At 44.9% G+C, this 23,740-nt stretch overlaps 1 protein-coding gene across 2 annotated transcripts; it reads right to left on the bottom strand.

Annotated features, from left to right (window-relative positions):
* Positions 1-3,624: 3,624 nt before the first annotated feature.
* On the bottom strand, positions 3,625-21,790 carry TSPYL5 (TSPY like 5). 2 transcript variants are annotated; one of them, XM_022584742.3, is made up of 2 exons: positions 5,796-21,790; positions 3,625-4,499 (listed from the first exon to the last, which is right to left on the bottom strand). In XM_022584742.3, the coding sequence occupies exon 1, from the start codon at positions 7,962-7,964 to the stop codon at positions 6,708-6,710; it is 1,257 nt and encodes a 418-aa protein (XP_022440450.1). In that variant the 5' UTR covers positions 7,965-21,790; the 3' UTR covers positions 3,625-4,499; positions 5,796-6,707. The 2 variants fall into 2 exon arrangements, with proteins under 2 accessions (XP_022440450.1, XP_022440451.1); XM_022584743.3 differs by having other exon boundaries at positions 5,840-21,790.
* Positions 21,791-23,740: the final 1,950 nt, after the last annotated feature.

Genomic DNA, 23,740 nt, shown 5'->3' with positions numbered 1-23,740 from the left:
CGGAGCACGGGTAGAGCTTCCTTGTCAGAAGAGGACGGGGAGAGCTGGGGAAAGCACAGATGCACACGCCTCCAGGTATTAAGTGGTGTTCCAGGTCACCAGCACAGCTACGCCACCCCAAAAAGGATGAACCTACAAGTGACTAAGATCTTCCAGCAATTCTAGACTTCTGATCTCTTATTCCTTGATGGCAGAACCCCACTCCCATGAGAGATGCTGAAAAGTGCTAGATTTCCTTGAAACAGAGTGTGGGAGCGTGACCCATTTCTGGCCCAAGGGACCTGACTCAGGTCCCCTGAAATCCACCAGGGACTACCAGCAAAGATTTTCTTCCCTGATAAAGACAGAGCGGACCCCCTTCCCCTCCTTCCTGGTTTAAGTGCAGCCAGATGAGGATGTGGTGCTTGGAGCTAGGGAACCATGAGGGGGACCCAGAGCCCTAATATCCCTGTGCTACTGAAGCAAGCCTGCAACTTCCTATCAACCGACTTCTTGTTATGGGAGAACTTCCTGTTATCTTTTTTTCAAATCACTCGTATTTAAGTATTGATACTTATGGCCCCAAACCTCACTCAGCCTCCATCTGCAGCCATGTGCGTCTAGAACCAATCCTGACCCTGGGACACAGCAGTTAAAGGAAGCCTCGGCCACAGTCTAGGTCACCCAGGCCATCAAGTCACTGCCCCTAGTTGAGCTCCAACAGCAACTGCAGTGTGGGATGGTCAGGAAGGTTCACATTCACATGTCAACTCTGATTGACTGGCAGGGACTAAGGTGCTATGCGGAGGGTTCTGATGCACCGTGTGAAGGGTGAAATACAGGTTCTGTGCAAAGAAGTACCTAGATTCCTGTGCCAGATACCTGCCCTGGCCGCACGTTTATCATCGCATGTATGGAAGGAGTTTGGAAGCAGAAGACCTGAGTTTGAGCCCTGGCTCTATTGCTTACTGGCTTTGTGATTTTGGTCAAGTCACTTAACCTCCTCGAGCCATCTTATGGGATAATTGTTATCACTGAGATAATGAAAGTGAATGTGCTTTGTAAACCATGAAGTGCCATGTGTGGGAGTTAGTTCATCTTATATTTGTCAAACCTCAACTGAGGACCAGGTTGATAGGAGGTAGGGAGAGGAGGAAGGAATTCAAGGTTCCAGCCTTGGACACCTCACCAGAGGGCGCTGATCCAGGCTAAAGAAGCAGGACTAACACAAGGTCAGAGTTTCAGGTGAAGGTGAATCAGCAGAAGTTGAGTTGTGAGCCTAAATGGTGAAATATAGTTGGAGAAGATGTCAAAAGCAGAAGTGAAGATGCTAAGGACAAAGAGATAGAAACCACAGACTGGAGATGAGATCTTTTTTTTTTTTACTTCTTCGGCACCGGAGGGATATGTCCCCACCCAGCGGTTAACAGCGGCTCCCCAAGGCTGAGGACCTCAAGGGGTAAGAGGGTAGAAGGAGTTTCCAAAATCTTCAGAGGGGCAAAGGGGGGTGTGGTCCCCTCCCTAGGTGAAGCCACCCCGGGACAGCGTGCCTCCTTCCCTTGTAGCAAATCAGTGCAGTAAGACCAGAAGGGGAAGCCCAAAGTGTAAGAAGAGACAGTCAGAAGTAGATAGACTTTCAGTAAGCTACAGGTAGCAAGACCATTTATTTTCCTCTTCCCCCCTCCACTATGGCATAGCACAAACTCACGACATTCCGAAAAAGCCCAGCAAGTAACAAGTTAAGAAATCAGAAGGCCTTTTGCAATAAAACTAGGTGAGAAAGGGGTAAGGGACTTTTAACAAGAATTACTCCAAGAAGCCCTTACTCTCCAGGTTATTAAGAGTCTAAATTGCCTTGTGAAGTCTGACCTAGAGGCCAGAGAATGATCCCCCATATGTATCTAAAACACCCGCCAGCCCCATGCAGGAAAAGGGGAAAAAAAAAAAAACAGATTGACGACAATTCCAAGCAAAAGCTGAGAGGAAGCTGAAACCCAGAAGGGGGGCAGAGTTCAAAGCTGTATTTGTCCATCATTTTATCTCTAATGTCTACAACAGAGATGATGAATGAATGGGCCTCTGGGGTGGTGAGGAGCCCCAGATCGGATGGGCTCTGCAAGGTAGTGAAGGGAGGGGTGTGAAAGGGTCCTGGGAAGTGGAGGCTCCACGCCTGTGAAGAAGCAAGTGTGCGAGAGGAACTGGACAGAGCCCCTCCAGTCTGTAGCCCCAGAGGACTCTGCACGGGTCTCAAGAGGACGCTCACGCCTGAAGGACAGGCTGCCCTCCTTTCCCTTTTGCACTCCACCTATCACTAATAGTGAGGCTCTGGGTGTTTAATTTTTTAGTTGAAAACATTCAAAATTGGGAGATTCTACATATTCTGATTCCCCCCATTCCTTTTTGAAGATGGAGCGACACTAGGCCTGCGGGCCCCCGGGTAAACGATCTGGCACTGCCCAACAGCTGCCGCGATTTACACACAACACCCACCTCTGCCCACTGCTCCCAGACACACACACAGGTAAGGCCGTGAAAACACAGAGAAGACGAGCACCTGTAAGCCCAGGAGAGAGGCCTTCAGAAGAAACTAACCCTGCCGACACCTTGATCTCAGACTTCTAAGCCTCCAGAACCGGAAATAAATTTCTGTTAAGTCATCCAGTCTGTGGTATCTTGTTATGGAAGCCCTAGCGAATTAATACATACATCCTTATGAAACAAATATGGGCCACTTCACAAATTTAATTACCAGCCTAGCCCTAAGGCATTTGAAAATACACTATGTTTTAAATTCATTCTTTCATTCAACATTTGAGCACCTACTACGCCCTGAACACTGCACATTTATTGATCCAAGCCCAGTATCTTATAAACCAATTTTATTCTCTTGTTATTTAACAACCCACTTCTGATTTCTTCCAACCATTTTCTGCTGGGAAGCTTTATGTGGCATTTGGTTGTCTGCTGCTGATTCTCCTGATTAATGGAAAATGGTCTTTGTCACGAATCTGTCACGAACGGTATCAGAAATCCTAGTTCTCAACTCCGGCTAGACATCAGAATCATCCGGGATGTTTTTAAAATACCTACACCTGGATCAGTCCCTTCCTCCATTCTGATTTAGTTGGTATATTTGTGAGGAGCTCTGCCAGGACATGTATATTTCTTTAAGCTTCCCAGATAATTCTGATGTGCAACCAAGACAGCATTGTTATTCAAGTTTGAAAGGTCCTTGAAGGTCACCTCCTTTGCTACTCAAAGTACAGTTCGCAACCTGCCAGCACCGGCATCACCTGGAAGTGTGTTACAACTGCAGAATCTCAGGTTCCACCCTGGACTACTGCATCAAAATTCATATTTTAACAGGATTCCCCACAAAATTCAGAGGTACTCTAAAATTTGAGAAACACTGGATTTCCACTAGAATTACCTGGAAAGCTTGTTAAAAACAAGACTGCCTGCCCAGAACCACAGAATCGCGATCTCTGGTATGGGCTTGGGAATCAGAATTTTATATATCGTTAATGCAGCTTGTCACACGTGGGCCTGAGGCTTAGGAATCACTCACGTATGCCATAGTATACATCCCCTCAACTACCCGGCCTCTGCTTAACCTTCCAATTCTTTTTCAAAGATAAAAAAATATAACAGAGATACAGGCTTTTATTTTTTCCATCACGCATGCAAACTTACAACTATTTAAACTGCTTCAGAACAAAGAAATAATTGCATTATTACCAGGGTGTCAATTACCAAGTAAGACAACCAGTTACTGATTACTGTTGGGAGGTTATTATCACAGAACACAGCAACAGTTTCCAAATTACACTTTCAAGCCCAGAGTTATATTACGAGACCAGGACAAGCTGGTAATTCTAATAGTCACACAAGTCTCCATCTTACACAGGAAAAAAGACTGATGCTCTGGTGAAAGATCTCAAGTAAGCACCTTATCAAAGACTGATAAGTCTTTATCAACGAACAGTCTCTCTTTCCTTTTGCGGATGCAGGGAAAAGGCAGCATCCCCTTCATCTCTTTTTGCGACTTCTTGTTAATTCCGAAGACTTTCATTCTAAGGCCCACCTCTGGAACTTCATTAGTTAACACGAAAAGCAAAAAACAGACCTGATGTGATAATGATAGTGCACCCCACCACTATCACCACCAACACAGAGTCCCAATCTCCCAAAGCAGTCCTGGTTGAAATGGCACAGGATCTTGGACTTTTGATAAACAATACAGGCAGGAAGAGGGAGACACAGATGAAACCAGGTTGATCATAATTGATAACTGATGTAGCTAGGCGATGGGCACACGGGGTCCAGAGACCATCCTCTCCACTTCTGTGCATGTCTGAAAATGTCCATAACAAAGAAGAAGAAGCTCAAAAAAAAAAAAAAAAGGCAGACCTGTACAGTTCTATTTTCCCATTAAGCAAAAAATGAGGAAAGTGGTTAGATTTACTTAGAGACAAAATAAGCAGCATATACATTAATCTTCCACATACACAAGGTCACACCTAGAACAAAAGAGAAAGCATCCAAAGTAACATTATTCTGTTTTTGTTTGTTTCTATGATTTATAAAATCCACTAATGATGAGAGAGAGACTGGACAAAACTCTGGGCATACCCTCACCTAGGCATCGCATTTGCCCACAGCCCTTTAATTCTCCCGTCCCCACCCTGGGGAAGGTCCCTCCCCATCCGCTCCAACACTGAGAGGCAGGCGTGTTCTCCCTGAGGCTCCTCAAGCCATTTCTATCTGCTCTTCCAGGCCCGCTCCACACCAGACTCATTCCCACTCTGTGTTTTTGCCCCAACTCCCCTGCCCAAAACACCCTCTCGACAGCTCTGAGTCAAGACCTCCCTAGCCCCTGGAGAACTCAGAACAAGGTCTTCCATAAGGAAAGGGATGCTGGTGGGTGGAGGGCAAGTGTAGACACAGTCCTACTTTCCCACCCTCAGGGATAAGGGGGAAAGAGGGCACAGGTGAGCCTGGGCAGGGAGGGCCCAGATCAGCTTTTACACCCACAGGAAATGAGCCTTGGAGATTCAGAACAGGTTCTGCCCACCCCCATCCCCATGCCCCAGGAGACAGCCTTGGGATCCCCCACCCTATAAACCAAAGCCTACTTCTACGGGTATTTGAGGGTAGAAGCCAAGAGAGCAAAGGACTGCTAAGGGTGGGAAAGCTGGGGAATGAGGTTCCAGAGGGCGAGAGGCTACCACAGAGGAAGAAACAGCAGGAGGCACCTGGGTCTTAAGGGACAGAGGAAAAGGTCGTAACAGGAGTAACCCTTGTTCACAACACTGCTGCCTGGGGGGTTATCATTCTAGCAGATACACAGCCATGAAAAGAGTTTTCAACATCAGAATTATAGCGTGAACCCAGGAGTCGGGAGCAGGGTCTGAAGCCAGACCCACTTGGCCTTCTGGCTTCCTCTACCCTCTTCCAGCCCAGTGTGTGCGTGTGTACAGCAAGTCCCCAGCTATCTCGCTACCTGTATGTAGAAAACCCTGGTTTTAGAATTGTTTTGTTTTCTTTCTGAGATGCGGTACTACTGAAACAAAAAAAAAAAAAAAAAGGAAGGGAGGGAGGAGTGGTAGACAGGACAGGGAGAGAGGGAAGGGAGAGAGGGAGGGAAGGAAGAGTGAGGAAGGAGGTGTGAGATGAAGTAGCCACAGGCCCACAGATCAGAAATACCTCTTCCCCAGCAACCCCACTATAGCACTCTGGTCACGTGTGAGGAAGGGATGAGGGGAGTTGATAATCAAGATACCTAGATTATAGGTGAGTCTAGTCCCCACCCTCACCTGGAGCCACAGCTTGATGACAGTGAACACATGTCCATACATACCAGCCCGCCCATCAGTCCGGCAGCCAGGAGGGTTGCTGGAAGGCTGGGGAGGGTAGGTGTGTGTCTCAAACACCGGCAGGGGGCCTGGGTCCACAAGCAGTTCTTGAGGTCCTTGTTGACCAGGAAGCCAACTGGGGCCGATAGCAACCTAGACAAAACTCAATGGCCTCATAGTGACGGGTCATGGTGCAGACCCTGACGAAGGTTCACCAGGAGAAGGGCCCAGAGGCAGGAAGAGATGCATGATGGTACAGAACACACGGCATACTGCTTCTCACCCTTAACCTCATCTGTGTCCAGGAGGACAGCATGGGCCCCTGGCCAAAGCCAGAGATCTTGTAGATGGCACCTTGGCTGGTGACCCCAGAGCCACGGAACAATCAGTTTTGGCTGATGGCCAATACCATGTGCACAAGCTTCATTTTGCAGTGGCAACAGAAAAGCTTGCCATAGATGGCATGCATGGTCACATGAACCAGCCCAGCAAGTCATGGGCCCTGAAGTAGCAGAGCTTAAGGATGCACTGGTCCTCTTGTTGGATGACTCATGAGTGTCCACGTTAAAGACAGGTGGGAAAGGCCAGAGCCAAGAACAGGGTCCAGGCAACGTAGATAAAGGCAGCACACATCTGAATCATGTGTGTTTAACATATAAACAGTAGGGGTGAGATCACGTAACATGTGACACTAACGTAAAAAAGCAAGAATGCCATGGGGAGGCAAAAGAACATAAACACCATATTCTTGTAACTGAAGTCCAAAGGGAACACAGTGCACAGAGGTCAACATGAAGAGAAGGCAGACAGCCAAACACATGTGGTCAGCTGGGCATGGGTCCAGCAGGAGGTAGTAGGGAGACTTGTGCAGAATCAGTTGGAATTGTTTACCCCAGGCTCTGGGGTGTCCACTGGCTGCCTTGCTGGACATGGCCTGCCCTCCTTTCCTTTCTCTGCTCGGGCCCCTTCACTCATAAGGTAGTACTGCAGGGGATTGGGCCACAACTCCTCGTTGATTATCTCCACAATCTTGTCAGACTCAATGGAGCTGTGGTTTGAAAACCACCCAAAGAAGCTCCGGGTGTCATCTGGGTTCCCCTGGCTTAGGGACTGAAGATCGTGCCCTGGGAGCCACTGGATTGGAGTAGAACGAGACACCACCTGACCGGAAGGACCACACCCATATTCCTTGATGAGCACCTTATTCTGGAAATAGGGGTTGCGCCCAAAGTAGAACTTGATCTTGTAGCCCAATCTGGCGAGGCCAAGCTCTTCCACCTCCAAGCTGTTCAAGTAGCTGAGTGCCTCTTTATCTTGGTTGTTCAGAAAGGATGAGAGCTGGGGGTGGTTCTGAAAAGCCTGCCCCCAGAAGCCCGGGATGTTCTGGATGAGGAGGTTCCTGCGCTCTAAGTGGTGCAGTCGCAACTGCCCAAACTTGCGGGAGAGCCGCAGGTAGGCCCTGTCCGCCTGGGCGTTCATGGTCTCCAACTTCAGCTGGACGTTCTCCAGTGTATCCATGCTGCCATCTGTTGCCGGGGGCCCTGACCCTGCATCCTTCTCCACCTTCTTTTCCTCTACCACTGGAACGGAGGCGGACTCCCCAGTGGTCCCTTTCTTCGGTTTCCCAACAGCTACGGCCGGAGACGCCCTCCCCACTGCGCTACAGGTAACTGGGGCCTTCTTCCCAGCGGGGCAGCGTCGATTTCCAACGCGAGGGACATTTTTCGGCCTTCCCATGGGCCCCACGGTTCCCACGAAGACAGTGTCTGTCGGCAGGCGCTCCGAGAGGGTTGTGGCATTCCCCGGGCCGGGCCTGGCTGCGGCCTGCCCGCTATCCCCCTCAGCCCGGGCCCGGAGCGCGAGGCCACAGTCCAGGGGGAGCCGGCAGGCACCCTCTTCCCCGGGCCGGCGGGGCGGCGCGGGCTCAGCGGTTTCAGCGGTTTCCAGGCCACCCCAACCCGCGCCAGCCTGCACCTGTGCCTCCTGGGTCTCCTCCCCGAGCCTCTGGCACTGTGGAGGGTCCGGGTCGCGCGAGGCGTCGTCAGGAGTAGCGCGGACTCGGCCTTTGGCGCGGCCTTTGCCACGGTTTTTGGCGCGGCTGGACTTTTTACCCCTACTTCGGCCGCTCATGATGGTAACGGACTCAACTTCAAACGCACGCTCCGGCCTGCGGCCCCTGGCGCCAGCTCGCTGTCCCTACCGAAAGGCCCTCTCCATGGCAACCGTCTACGTCACGACTGCACGACGGTACCGTAGCGCGAGGACTGGATGCGCCCGGTGATTGGCTCCAGTGCCGCAGCTGCGCACCAGCCGACCCTCACAGACGCCCCCACCCCCATCTCACCCCAGCTCGCTCTCACTGTTCAAGAGGGCGGTCCTTTCGTTTAGTTTCTTCTCGTTGGTCTCAGTTGTGCCCTCGCGGTCCTCTTATACAAGACACCCTCAAGACAGCCATCATGTCAGTTCCCCTACCATATACTTTCTAAGCTAAATATCTAAAGTTCCTTCAGTTATCTTCTGTGACATCTATCACGATGAAACTGCTCCTGGTCTCTATGTCTCATCTTTGAAAGCCTTTGCTGAGGGATTTGCCCAGGTACCTTAACTCCAGGGACTTTAAAGGTAGGTACCGTAATGCCAGGCCACAAAGCAATGTGATACGTGGTGGGATGTTAGTACTAACTACTTAAAAAAAAAAAATAGCAACTGCTATTTTATGAGTATCATTATGTGTCAGGCACTTTACTATGTGCTTTATATGCATTTTCTCAGTATGTTAAGGAGGTATTGTTATCATTCTCATTTTCCAGATGAGAAAACTGTGGCTCAGAGATGCCGAGGAACATTTCTGAGGTAACGCAATAAGGCATGGAAGCACAATTCTAACCCAATTCAGACTCATAACCTTTATTTTATATTCACAGGTGTCTAATCCTTCCAGACCTGCTCAGCTGTAAATTACTGCGTTAGCGCTTAAGAAGGCCAGCCTTGCCTGTTAAACCAGCATCAGCCGAGCACCTCTTCATCCTGGGACCATGACCTGAGTCCTCTAGCTGCCTCAGGCCTAATTTACAGAGCTGGGCTATCACTCAAGGTATAGGGCCAGGAGTGAAGGATACAAGTCAGAATTCCTATAACTGGAGTAACATGGGAATGTGGTCAGAGAATTATTTAATTATCATTCAAGGAGTGGAGCAGGGCTTCCCAGGTTAAAGTTCAGAAGCAGACCCTCCATAGTGGCAGTGAGGAGGCCCTAGAAACTTCTTAGAGACTGCAAAGAAACAGCCAGACAACCTATTTCGTGTTCACAAGAGAGCCCTGGACCATGCTTTTACTAGCTAGGTGAAAGGACCATGAAATAGTGAAGCCAGTGACAAGGTTATGACCAGTATGAAAGTTTTCAGGTTGTCTCTTTAAGTTCAAAGGGAACAAGAAGGCCCTTGCAACCAGCTAACGGAGAGGTAAGCCCCAGCGTCTCTGGGTTCTCAATACCTCTTACACTCATTACTCTCTTGCACTCTCTTGTGGTTGTGGCCCGGCAGCCTGGCATCACTTGGAAGCTTGTTAAAAATGCAGAATTTCAGGCCCTACCCCAGACCAGCTAAATCAGAATTTGACTTTTAACAAGATCTCAGTTGGTTTGTATCCGCATTAAAATTGAAGTATAGGAGACAAGGAAAAAGAGGAATTGATTGATACAGTCGGGCCTTACTTTAAACCAGCCCGATACAAACGACTCTAACTTTCCCAAAGATTCTACAATAGCTTGCAAGGCTCTCTGTGATCTGCCAAGTTCCCTCCCTGCCACTACCCAACTTACCTCTCTGACCTCATCCTCTTGTCTCTCCCACCCCCTTCCAACTACACTGGCCTACTTACTGTTCTTCAAAATTCTAGGTAGGCTCCTGCCTCAGGGTCTTTGCACTGGCTCTTCCTTCTGCCTTAAATGCTCTTCCCCTAGATATGGTTTACCACCTTGGCTGGCTCCCTTCACACTTTGCTCAAATGTAACCTTCTCAATGACCATCCTATTTAAAATTGCCACCCAGCTCCATCCTTCTAACTCTGCACTAACTTTTTTTATTCCTTAGCACTTGTCACCTCCTAACACGCTACCAATTATTTATTATGTGTATTATTTAACTGTCGCTCCTCACTAGAGTGTCAGCTCCATGAGGGCAGGGATCTTTGTTTTGTTCACTTGTGACTACAACAGTGTCTGATACGTGAAAAGCACTCAGTAAGTGAAATAACCAATCAAAGGAGAATTTTTTAGAAATGAGTTTATAAATTGATTCTGATTCTGAAATCAGAATACCCCTCTTTTCCCCACAGAAGCAATTTTATAGACGAAGGTTGTATACCCAAATCAATGCATGGAAACCTATCAAACTCATAATTTAGCTAAAAAATCATCTTTTGATATGGGCACCATTCAGGGACAATCTTAGGTAAAAAATCTAGAGTGACACATTTAAAAATTAAATTAGGGGAATTCATATTTGACTTAAAAGGGATTAAGCCAAGGGTTACCTTAAACTCTTGTTGAGGGCCCTTTCATCATCACTTCTTCCCAAGGTCTTCCATGATCACTCCAGACCACAGTAAGCAGCCCTGTCCTTGATCTTACAGAGAAGCTGTTAACTATGATATATTCATTTAGCAATCAGAAATGCAGTTTTTGTGCCAGTCCTTGTACAGAATTACCTCTTAAGCCAGATAACCACAGTCTGGAATTCTCTGTAATCTCAGGGGGAAAAAAATTAGCTGAAGCAGCCACTATCCCTCTGTAAACTGCAGAAATTGATAGATTGGCCCACTTCTCAGAGCACTAACAGTCGGACCAAGCTCTGTTGTCCAGAGCCTTAATCCAGCATCAGCATCTCTGTCATGTAACGCTCAGCCATGGCTAAACCACTGCAGGATTAACGTAGGCTGGCCGCTGCAAACAGTGTTTAGCGTACAACCTGCTTGAGCCTGTTTTCATCATGTCAAAGAGACAAGCAGCAGGTAAAGGGAAACAAATGTGAGACTAACACCTTATATAAAGATACTCCTCTTCTCCTTGAGAAGCTGGCCTGTGCTACTGAGCTGAACTGTTGGTTTTCTTCCGAGGTATTGATATTTAATTTATATGAGACTATATCTTGGGTTCCCAGTTAGATAGTAGACTGTATAAGGGTAGAGACTGTGTCTCTTTCTTTTATCCCTCAAAGCACCTAGCGTGGCCCTTGCACATACTAGTAATTATAACCAAAGTTCACATTTATTTTGTACTTTATACAGTACCATGTTCTAATTCACTGAATCCCTACAACCATGCCATGGGTAATATAATTATACATACACATACGTGTACATACACATTCATATATAGATAAACTAATACCTATATATATCAATTAGTCATGAATCATTTTCTGTGGGGTGTATATGTGGCATGATGATACTAAACAGAAGTGAGTTTCATTTCAACAGTCCAGGTTGAGAATAAAGCATCTTCGTTTGCATTGCATTTGTCATAAGCATTCTATGACTATTACGAAGGAAATACAAATTTACTCTCATGAACTCAGAAATCTGGAAGCAATTTGGCCTTTTCCCAAAAATTAGGCATTAAATCCACAGTAATGTAAGCATTTTAATTGATTCTTTTAAATAGTTGATCATTAGCAAATATTTATTAAAAACACTTTTCAAAATATTAGAATAACTAGTCATCACTTCTGTTCTCTGAAAATTGTACTTCCTCCATTCCTTTTAAGGTCTGATTTCCTCCAGTCATAGAAATTAACAGGCTGGGAAAAGACATTCCAGTCATCCAACCTATTGCACAGCCAAGAGAACAATGTTCCCCACCGTCTCCCTGCCGAAGGGCTTTAAGATCCCAGATGACATTTTTTAGCCACAAAGGTTTTCTCTTCCCCCAAGGAGATAGTTTGAGTCTGTTAGATCAAACAGTGAGTATTGCTTACTATAAGACATTTTGCCAACTAACCCTCCCAGATTTGGAGGATCATAGAAAAGGAGTGGCATAGGGAATATTTTTCAAAGCCAAGGAGGGAGAGAAAAATCTGCCTCTTAATGGTAAATTTCAAAAACTATTTGAATTTAACATCTTGAATAATGTGCCTAGCTTCTTCCCAGTTCCCACTCACAGCCAGACCAAAATTTTACAGCACCACCTAAGTTATTCAGTTCATGTCGTATAAGTAGCTGTAAAATATTTTTAAATATTGACAGGTGTATTCTTCCTTCCTGGCATTTTCTTTTTACCCTACAACATTTTCACCATAAAAATTAGACCTTTAGGCTAAGGCTTTTGTTCTAGAGAAGGGAAAATACTGAAGAACCCAGCAAGAGCAGAATTTAGCAACTCAGATTCTTCACTTTGAATTTCAAAATAGGTTCTTGAGAGGGGAAGATACAATAGCATTGAAAGAGAAAAAAAAATTTTAGCTCTGCAAGAGCAAACCTGGGAGCGTTAAGAGCATAGAGTTTATAATATAAACCACAAAGGAAGAAAAACATGTGATGATATACAAGCCAGATCTCCACCACACAAAGAGGAGACTAAAACCTTTCCTGAGCTGGGGTTGAAGAGCTTGGGGAAATTTTAGAGAGTACACTGTTGGTGCAGGATCTATAGAAAGGAATTCTCACAGTTACCCCTCCAGGGGTCAGACCTCTTAGAGAGCTAGTAGAGTCCATCCTCCCTGGAAAGATAGAAATCTGAGAGTAGGGAGGACTAGTTCCCAACTTGAAAACTGGAACTCAGACAAGAAATCCTCTTAGAGGGCTTCGTTCCATCACAAGGATAAGTATTGCCAAAGGAAGGTCTTTGAATTTTAAGTGTTTTAAGTGATAAGTTACCTAGTTACTTGAATTACCATGTTTAAGTTCATCTGAACTTTATAAATTGCTGCAACTATGAAAATTCATACCCATTACAATAACATTACCTAGACCAGACCCAATATCTAATGGGTTTAAGCCATGCAATACCAAAGGCAAAGAAACTTAAGGGACGGGTGACTTCAAAACTCTTTAGAAGATAAATGGCATTGATAATTTTAGAAAATAACAGAAGGTATTAAAAAGAAGCCTCATAAAACATGGTTATGATTGCAAAAATCAAAAAATTTATGAAACTCCAAGCACCAAATATGAACATTTTCACTACAATTTAGGGGGGGACCCTAAAGCAAAAGTAAGTGCTGTCCAAGAAAGTCTTCCATTGACTGGTTATGTGCTGAACTTAGAACCATGGGTGTACCCCATTTATTGCAGTTATTACTTTTAATATGTAACTTAGTAATTTACCATACACTTGAATTCCACCTCTGGTTGGGTTACATATGCAAGTCTTTGTCTCCAACCAGATCAGAAGCTTTATGATTCACAAAGGCCGATCTTGCCTTCTATGTAAGCTGCACAGTGCCTTCTCTGAATTACCCCACAGTCATCCCCCAATTTCCACACAGCCCTCATCAATTTCCAAAACAAAAATAAGCTGTCCTCAGTCAACGCCTCTACATGTCATCTAGTGCAAAGAACAGTAGGTGCAAGGTCTCTCTCTTCCCTACCATCTCTTTTCATGCCACTCGGGGATGTTTTGTTCATATTATACCCATAAGTTTATTATCTTTACTGTTCCCTTTCCTGTATTTACACACACACTTTTTTATTGAAGTATAGTTGATTTACAGTGTTGATGTTTGTATATATGTATGTTCTTTTTCAGATTCTTTTCTGTTATAGGTTATTATGAGATATTGAATATAGTTCCCTGTGCTATACAATAGGTCCTTGTTGTTTCTCTATTTTATATATAGTGGTGTGTATCTGTTAATCCCAAACTCCTAGTTTATCTCCCCCTCCCACTATCCCTTTGGTAACCATTCTGTTTTGTAAATAAGCTCATTTGTTTCATTTTTTTAGATTCCACATATAAGTGATATCATAGGCTATTTGTCTTCCTCTGTCTGACTTACGTCACTTAGTATGATAATCTCTTGGTCCGTCCATGTTGCTGCAAATGGCATTATTTCATTCTCTTTTATGGCTGAGTAATATTCTCTTGTATGTATATATCACATCTTCTTTATCCATTAATCTGTCGATGGACATTTAGGTTGTTTCCATGTCTTGACTATTATAAATAGTGCTGCTGTGAACATTGGGGTGCATGTATCTTTTCAAATTAAAGTTTTCATCTTTGCCGGATAGCTGTCCAGGAGTGGGCAGCTCTATTTTTAGTTTTTTAAGGAATCTCCATACTTTTCTCCATAGTGGCTGCACCAATTTACATTCCCACCAACATGTACACACACACTCTTAACATCCTTGTGCCTTCTCTTTTTTTCCCAACAACACATTAATAGTACAGAAATATTCTACAGAAAGCAGTAAAGTTGGTAGATTTTCACTTGGAAGATTAATTGGGAAGAAAAGATCTCAACAGGACTAGGATATGAAACTTGGGATATCCCAGGAAAAAAAGTCATTAAGAAAGGACAACATGGAAAACAGAAACTGGAATCACCCTCATTTCATATAATCTAAGATCCCGCATGGGTTACACAGGGTCCTGAGATTGAGGAAGGCCAGGATCTTCATGGAGGATGACCAGTACCTGCAGGGAGTTGGGGTCTTAGGATGGGGGTGGGGAAGTGAATCCTCTTATATCACCCAGCACATCTCACACACCAGCCAGGTAGCTATAGGGATGAGAAGAGCCCCCCCCCTTATCAAACAAGCCATCAGTTTTCATGAAGCTAGGAATTTTCATCAAAGACATGGGGAAAATGAACAAAGAATGTTACATTGGGGAAAATGAACACAGAATGTTACATTGAATTTTAAATTAATAGGCAAGCACTCTGCAGTTAAAATGTTCAACTATATGTTGCAACCAACTAGCACCCATAAGCATGAGGTTTCATTGTTCCATTTCCTTTTACCTGGACTAATTTAACTGAAGATACTCCTTGTCTTCTAGAATGCCTGCTTTGGTTATTCAGTCTGTGTTTGTGTAATATCTGATGGCAATAAGATACTTTAAAAAGCACTCAAAATTAATAGTCAAGAAAAAGAGTAAAAGAAAATAAAGAACTCGAAACTTAAGAAAAAAAACAATGAAATACAGTCACCCCTCAGTATCATGGGGGATTGGTTTCATGATGTCACCTTGAACAAGAAAATCCAAAGAAGCTTGGGTCAGTCCCATACATAAAATGGTGTAGTATTTGCATATAACCTAGGCATGTCCTCCCATATACTTTAAATCATCTCCAGATTACTTATAATATCTAATACAAGTAAATGCTATGTAAATAGTTGCTGGTGTGCAACAAATTCAAGTTTGCTTTTGAAACTTTCTGGAATTTTTTTTAATACTTTACCTCTGAGGTTGGTTGAATCCACAGATGCAGAACCTGCAGATAATGAAGGGTCAGCTGTCCCCAAATGCATCCCAATCCGTTGTGTCTCCTACACTTGCTAGAAGCTGGGCACAGATTTGATTCTGACCTTTTATCTACCAGTGTAAAGAGAGAAATCAGATGTGGTGTAACGTTCATAATGTTTGTAATATTAAAAAACAAACAACAAAAAAAACCAGGTTCTCAGAGAAAATGCATTGATTCTCAATGCTGAATCCAGAGAGGAATATCAGGATTCAAAGTCCCAGTAATATCCTGACACTGAGTCCAGCACCGTGGTACCTGTAGCACCGCCTTATAGGCTGGTGAGCAGCCAGACAAAGAGCCATGTTGTAAATGCAGTTCCATGGCGGTTCAGGTCCAGAGCTAGAAGGCTTAATCCAAGGAGACAGTTTGTAGAATTTTGAGGAGAAAGCTGGGTGTGTGTCTTAAAGTCAGCCTCTGCAGTATGGCCTCCTCGGCTGATGGTGTGCCTGGAGCCTGGATACGGCCTGGAGCCTGGATACGGCCTGGTAGGCATCACATGAAGAGCGGGCTGGTGAATTTCATTCTGCTCCTTGCTACCAAATGGGTCCAGACCTTTCCTGAGAGCCATGCCCTCCTCTCCCATTCCTTCATCTTTTTTTCTGTCTCCCCTCACTTTCTTTTCTTTCCTTCCCCCGTACACTGATGTGTTTAGAGAAACCACTCCAGCTGCTTCAAAAACTATTTTCCCGCTCCAGGCCCTCCCCCATCCACACGCAGACTAAGCCGAGTCCCTGTGAAATTAAGCCATGTTTCCCTCTCAGAGTGGCTCTGTACCTCAGTGTCTCCACACTGTCAGAGGTGTCGATTGGGGTCAGGGTTCAGGTACAGGACCAGGCACGTGGTATAGGTGAGTGAAGCAGGCCCAGTGAAAGCCTTTAGGGAGTTGAAGAGGGAGTTATGCCCCATCTCAGGCTGGCAACTGCCACTCCACTCCAGCTGATTGTAGCCATGGAGAAATCTATTTTTATGTGAAATTTCTCACTTTAAAAGTCCTGTGAGAGCCAAACAAGACAATTCTGCTTGTAGGCTCTAATTTGCTACCCCTGTTCTACATCCTTGTTTTTTTTAAAAAAAAAAAACAACAACTCAGTTTTTAAGTGAAATCATGAAGGAATGTATGGAAATTATTTGAATTCCTCCAAAGAAGAGCAGTTTTTGTGGTTGTCCCTCGAGAAGAGCCTGTGAACGTAAAGAAAGGTAATATGATCAAGCTGGACTCCACCTTACGTTGTTAGGGCAAGTGAGGAACTGATGGCAACTGGGAGACAGCTTTACTCAAGGTGAGCCCAAGTAAGGGATTATATATTTGTCAAGATTTTTATCCTTTTTCATTTTAAACTGCACAGATGATCATAATTTTTAATTGGTTTTATTTTTTCATACATTAAGACTCTGTGCTACCTCTGATTTCTTAACATGTGTAACTTAGACTCCAAAACTATTTTCATCTCGCTACAATATGAAGGCTTTGCAAGATCAACTCATAGACACATCCATACTGCTCTCTGCACCCAGCAGCCACATCTGGACAGCTCTACTGAACAACTAATGCAATTCTGACACAAGTGGTAGATTTGAGTGACTAATGCTGCCTCTCTGTTGTTTTTTTCCTGCCCTTCTTAATCAATACCCGTATAATTGATCAGGTAGGCCATATGGCCCCTCTGATTCCCACATTAAGACAATTAGGACACCAGCCAGGTCATTGCTCAAGCTGGCATTCTTCATAACTAAGACAAGAAAACCTAACTCTTTGTCTTCCTCAGAAAAAGCCAACTCCATCTGCTCTTGGGTATGATTCAGTACGAATTCATATAATATCTAGCTAAAAAGGAGTACAGCCACATTTAGAAAAAATATTGCCTACAAGTGAATTGTATGCCAGTAAGTTTCACCCTGCAGAATCCAGACTGAAACGTGATAGTAAAAATCTAATGTGATAGTAAAACTCTAACTCAAGAAGAGTGAGTATACAGTGTAGACTAAGATTTTACACACACTCTGAGAGAGAGCTGCCAGTCACTGGAGAGTAGGTAGACTCTCCTACTCTAGGACCGAGTGTCAGAGAGGAAGAGTTAGGAGACTGGGGGGGATTCTCACAGCTATGAGCTCTAAAATGATAGAGGCGGGGGAGGACTTAGAAATGCAAGGCCAAGTATAAGGAAAGATAAAAGGTCTATTTTCTGGCATCAGGATTTATAGAGGGAACCGCTCCCACGCTGCAACCCTCTTTTTATAAGAGAAAATAACAAGCTAAACAGCATGTCATAGCTGAGATTTCTGGAAAGTCAGCCATTCTCAGCATCATGGAATCTGTGAATCGGGAGCCAATGGGAAGCAAAACAAGTAGCAGTTTCAACATAGAATTATTATTTTATTTAGAACAGAAAGAGAAAATTTACTAAATGTATTTACTAAACATAGGCTAAACATATGACCTATTGGCCAGGAGATTTATGCTTCCCTACGTGATGTGTTCTCTTAACTCCAGCCCCCAACCCCCAAGCAGGAGCAGTGGAGGAAGCAAGAACCACCACAGCAGGGTTAGTCCTGGAAGTGACATTGTGCACCAACAGACTTCTTGCAGAAGGTTTCCAAGCATAAGAGAGACCCCTTAAGTACCTGGGCGGCCCACCCACTACTGAAACAAGACGAAAGTGCCTCTGGGAAGGAGATGACAAATATTCCTCTTGTCCTCTTGTCTTCCATCACTCAAACCAATTAAAAAGTAAAACAAAAGTACCTAAAAAGAGGCCAACAACAGCAATCAATTCTCCCAGTTTATAATCAAACAGGATTTCAGCAACCAATGATGTTAAAAAAAATTTCTACCATATGCCTCATGTGTTACTCTAGTAAATGATTTCTTTCATCATCAAGAGTGTTTATATGACATTCTCTTGACAATGAAACAATTTATTTCCTAGAACAAAACTCTGGAAAAAGTCATGTTAAGAATCATGCTGGCATAAGTCAGGTGTATCTAAGGGCCTGGCCTTCTGACCTAAATTTTATCATTCAGTCACGACTGGAAAATATTCCAAACCACCCCCCTAAAACTGCACACAGTTAACAAAGAAACATGTCATTTAAAGATTAAAATAGAAAATTCCTTTTATGATTTTAAGATTGTGTACATGGGATGGGATAGAATGGGATCTTGTGGGATGGGGGAGGGAGTTAGCAGGAAAGGGCGGCCACAGGCAGTAGCTCACTTATGACTCAACATGTGTTAGGGTCTAAAGAAATCCTACCCAGATCTTTATGATTTTGAACTCAGATAAATGAGGCTACCTGTTGGCAAGAAGCAGCAATGCTGAAATAAGAGAAAGAGGCCTGAATTCATTTCCTATTGCTTCTGTAACAAATTACCACAAATTTAGTGGCTTAATGCAACATGAATTATTTTCCAGTGCTGGAGGTCAAAAATTCAAAATGGCCACAACGGGACTGAAATCCAGGTGTTGGCATGATTGTGTTCCTGACAGAGGTTCTAGAGGAGAATCCATTCCGATGTTTCTCCATCTTCTAGAGGCTGTCTGTGTTCCATGGCTCTTCCAGACAGCAGTTGTATCACTCCTACCTCTGCCTCTGTCCTCACATCTCCAGCCCACCAGCCTCCCTCTTTCACTTATAAGGCCCCTCCTGATTACAACAGCCCTACCTGACTTACCCAGGATAAATTCCCATATCAAACTCCTTAACTTAATCGTATTTGCAAAGTCCCTTATGACATGTTCGCTAACATATTGACAGGTTCTGAGGATTAGAATTTGGGGGCCATTATGCTTCCTAACATAGGGCCATAAGTATTGAGTATTGTTTTTAAAAGTTAAGTGTTAGAAGGCTTACGATCAGTTGTCCTGCTTTATAATTGTTCATCTCTTTCATATACACCCATCATTTTATTTCTGTGCCCTAAATCTAGTTTATTATAATAATAACAATAGGTAACATTTATTGTTTTCTAAGTACCAGGTACTGTGCTAAGGAACTTTCATTTTCATATTTACTGCTCACAACAACCCAGTGAGATAAGTGCCATTATCATCCCCATTTCGTGGATGATAAAATTGAGGCTTAGAGAAGTTAAGTAATTTGTCTAAGATTAAACAGCTGAAATTCAAGGCAAGGTCTGTCTGGCTCCTAACCCATAAGAAACAGCTCAACTAGATTGAGGCTTGTAACAGAAAGGTGTATTTTTTTTTCTGTAAGCTTTATTTATTTATTTATTTTATTTATGGCTGCATTGGGTCTCTGTTGCTGCATGCGGGCTTTCTCTAGATACGGTGAGCAGGGGTTACTCTTTGTTGCGGTACGCAGGCTTCGCATTGCAGTGGCTTTTCTTATTGTGGAGCATGGGCTATAGGTGTGCAGGCTTTTGTAGTTGTGGCACGCAGGCTCAGAAGTTGTGGCTTGCGGGCTCTAGAGCGCAGGCTCAGTAGTTGTGGCACATGGGCTTAGTTGCTCCACGACCTGTGGGATCTTCCCCGACCGGGGCTCGAACCCGTGTCCCCTGCACTGGCAGGCAGATTTTTAACCACTGCACCACCAGGGAAGTCCGAAAGGTGTATTTCTTTCTCATGCTCCATACCCATTACAGGTCTGTCTTGGGTCTGCTGCATCTTCACATCTTCATTATTCTGAGACCCAAGATGAAAAAGCAGCCCGATCTGGGATATTGCCCTTCCCGGATATTGCCCTTGGTCAGAAGAGAGGAAAGAGAGAGATGGTGGTAGAACCTCCCATAGGCTTTTAGAGTGTTATCTTGAGGTGACATGATCACTTCTCACATTTCATTGGCTAAAGCAAATCAGTGGCTCAGCCGAACATCCATGTAACCAGGAGGTTTAATCTATTGCCAAGTAGCACAGCAAATATTTGGAAAGAATTATACAGTCTGTAACAGCTTTAAGTATGGTACTGTCCCACTCATTGAAGATGAGAGGAAAAGCAATAGTTTATCCACAGTCACGATGATGTGGGACCTCCCTTGGTGGCACAGCACTGGTCTCTCAGCCAGCTGGACTGCTGGGTCTATGTGAGCAATCACCTGTATGGAGGGAAATTCTCAGATACTGAAATTTTCCTTCATCCATGAGCCCAAAGTGCCTAATGCTCCATCATTAGAGAGAGAATTGTGCCACCTGAGGATAGCTGTGTGATACTAGGAGTTATGAACTGTTCTCCAAGGGAACTTTCTCCCAACTGGTGGAATCTAGATGGATGCAGGCCTCCCTCAAAGTATCAGGTGAGAAAGAGTGTGGGTCTCCAAAGGTCCTCTCTATTCCAAAGACTTCCTAGGATTCTAATCCAGGTGGAGAAGAATACTCTTCTCTGAGGACAGTTCTTAGGACCTAAGGATTAGGAGTGATGGTTGCTTCTTGTGCAGTGGCCCTCAAACTGTGCTCCAAGGAGCCCTTGAGGTTCTATAAAATTGTCTCAGAAATGGCCAGACAGAGGGACACACACCCAGACACATCCTTGCCCTCATTCCTGGAGCTTGCCACACAGACTAGGGCTAGGATAAAAAATGTGGCTTTCATAATGAGACTAGAGGTGGATGGAGAGAGAGAAGAGTTCCTTTTGATAAAACAATTCACAGAAAATCTGCGAAGCGAGGCTCCATCTTAGTAGTCTGGAAGATTCGTCTGCCCAGTATTTGTTTCACCCAAGGTTATCAATGTTCTGCCCCACCCCTACTCCGTGTGGCCCATTCAGAGAGGCTGGGACTGCACGGCTGCACGGCTGGGACTGCACGGCTGCCCATGTGGAGGACATTAAGGACACAGGGCCAGGGGAGGAGCAAAGAAGGGAGTGTCAAAGGGGAAGGTTGGTTCCCCATGCCACCGAGGAGGGTGGCCCTGGGGCTGAGCCCACGGCTCTCAAGGCACAGAAGGGCGCATGCTGGATGGTGCACCTCGATGCCCCACCTCCCTCGGAACTCCGTGGGGTCCAGCACGCCCAGGGATGGCTGTCAGTGAGGCCACTTAGCAAAACGCTGTTAGGACCACTTCATCTCCTGGTAGTATTGAGCGCACACACAGAAAAGGCTTCCACTTAAGATTTACTTTGAATTTTTAAAACAAAAGCTTAAAAACCCCACAATTTAACTCAGTCTTCTCACTTCATGGGAAAGGAAATAGGAACTCAGATGAAAAGGCTTGTCCAAGATCAGAGAGAGATCCAGTAGAAAGCCAGAACCAGAAGCAGGATTTTTGGCTCCCAATTCAGTGTTGCTTCCAGGCAGCCCTAAATTCCTCAAATCCTGGGCGTGCATCTTTGGTGCTCACAGCCCTGTCACTTAGGGGCGATGACCATTTGCTTTAACTGGGTAACCTCACTTCCAATTCACTGATGGAGGAGAATGAGTATTTGGGTTTTGCAGCAAAGCCCCTGCTTCAAAAGGAACCAAACCTTATTCTTGTAGTGTTACTGGGTTCCTCTAAAAGCCACGGCATGGGAGTGTGAGCTTCTGGCTCCCCCTGGGTCCCCACTGCCCCCCACATCCCTTCCCCCGGCCTTCTCACGCTCCATGGAAACGCCACCCTGACTTGTCGGGATGCTGCAGCCTGCGAGCTGGCTGCCAGTTGGAGTTTTCTCAAGTTTGCCACGTTGCAGTGACAGGACTGTGTCGAGGCCCAGATGCTTCGGCAGAAATAAATAGCACATCTGGGACCTGGAAGGGGTCCAGCTGCATATGATAGAAAAAACTGGTGTGGAAACAGAGCCAAGTGATACACAGCTGGAAACCGTTAAGTTAGGAGTGAGGTAGGGAAGCAGTTGAAGTAGAGAGAGGAAGAAAGAAATGGAAAGGCGGTGGGGGGGGGGAGATCAAACCAGCGATGACCGTTGTCTGAAGGCTCTGAATTATAATTGCTGAGAAACAGACCTGTGGTTTACACACAGCTGAATTAAGAGCATTCCTACAAAATGATAGTTTATAATCATTGACCTCAAAGCAGAGAGACCGAGCAGGGGAACTTGACTCCTGGATGTCTGGTTGCCTTGGATGTGTCGGTTTGGTCACCTCCTAGCTATTTGCATCTATAAATGGCCTCGTGGTGAGCAGCGTGAAGGAGTTCAGACCTGCATCGATGAGCACCCCAGGGCTCCCTTCCCAAGGTCATCGGCATTTGGGAAGCTCAATGAGTTCCCAGACTCCAGGGCAGCCTCAGTTGAACATGCCTGTCGCGAACGCACAGAGGATTAAAGCGGAGGCTGGGGTGGGGGTGGAGGGACAGTGACATCACCGTCTCCCAGCCCAGAGGCCCCAGCAGATGAGTCAACGAGATGAATCAGCGATGGCTGCAGAGGGAGCTGCACACCCACGGCCCCACCAGAGACTAAAAGCTACCATGGTATCACCAAGCAGAGGAGAGGAGGTTTGAGTATGGGGAAAATTAGGACACAAAGAAGAGACAGGAACACAATCCGTTCCTCTCTTAATGGAAATCAAATGCATGGATTACCTTCTTAATGATGGCTTGATTTAATCTCCTAGATTAAAAATACCCCAAATGAAGCCATCGTCAAGAGGTGCCAGAATGCAGGCTTTCTAAGCAAAGCACAGTATCGCAGGGCAAAGCTTTTCTAGATCCTTCCAGACCCTCCCACTTCATCCTTGTCTTGTAGCAGGCGATAGCAGGTAAATCCCACCATCCTAGAGAGGATCCGAGGCTCCTTCCAACTTACTTGGTGCTGAACATTGATGGCCATAAGATGCAGGCTTGTCGTCTTTTAAGGAAAGCAGATGACTAAACAAAATGGACCCTGCGACAACTCTTACACTTGGTTTGGTTGAGATTCCAGGTTTTCTGCATTCACAGGGAATCCGAAAGGATAAATGACTTTCTTTGGGTCTTGGTTGGCAAAGTTTCTAATTGGCAACGATTGCACTTTGGAGAATTCTCGAAATGATTGAACCACAACAGAAAGACTAATCTTGGAAGCTAATTCTTAGTTTGTAGGTTCCCAGCATTCCAGTGAAGGGAGGAAACCAGTCAACCTTCACAATATCATTTATAGTGATTCTGAAAGCTCATAATAACACATATTTAGGGAATATGGTTGGAAGTTGGTATGATTCAGTTATGGATCTACGCATTATTTAAAAACCTTTGTTCATTCATCCAAGAAATATTTACTGAGCACTTTCTAAGAACCAGGCATTATGCTGGAAGCTGGAGGTAAGTTGCTGAATAAGACACAGCCCCTCTTCTCAGGGAGCTTATAGTCGGGCAGCCAGAGTTCCTACAACCACTGTGACTGTGAAAACACAGCTGTTCATTGTATTTAAAATTAACTTCTTAGCGCATCAGTCAATTCTAAAGAGAAAAGAAGTCTGCACAGCACTGGAAGTATCCCATGCCTCAAAATAAAAATAGGATTGTATTTAGAAAAATCTTAATTTTGTGGCATTCCAAGAAACAGAAA

Source organism: Delphinapterus leucas, chromosome 17 (genome assembly GCF_059928025.1).
Source record: "Delphinapterus leucas isolate spDelLeu-1000000601 "Yukka" chromosome 17, BTC_Dleu_Yukka2, whole genome shotgun sequence".
Taxonomy (NCBI): domain Eukaryota; kingdom Metazoa; phylum Chordata; class Mammalia; order Artiodactyla; family Monodontidae; genus Delphinapterus; species Delphinapterus leucas.
Note: the sequence above shows the minus strand (reverse complement) of the source record. Positions and strands in the feature narration are given on the sequence as shown.

Coding starts and splice junctions, on each gene's coding strand:
- TSPYL5 (XM_022584742.3), bottom strand. CDS start 7,964: ATGAGCGGCCGAAGTAGGGGTAAAAAGTCCAGCCGCGCCAAAAACCGT.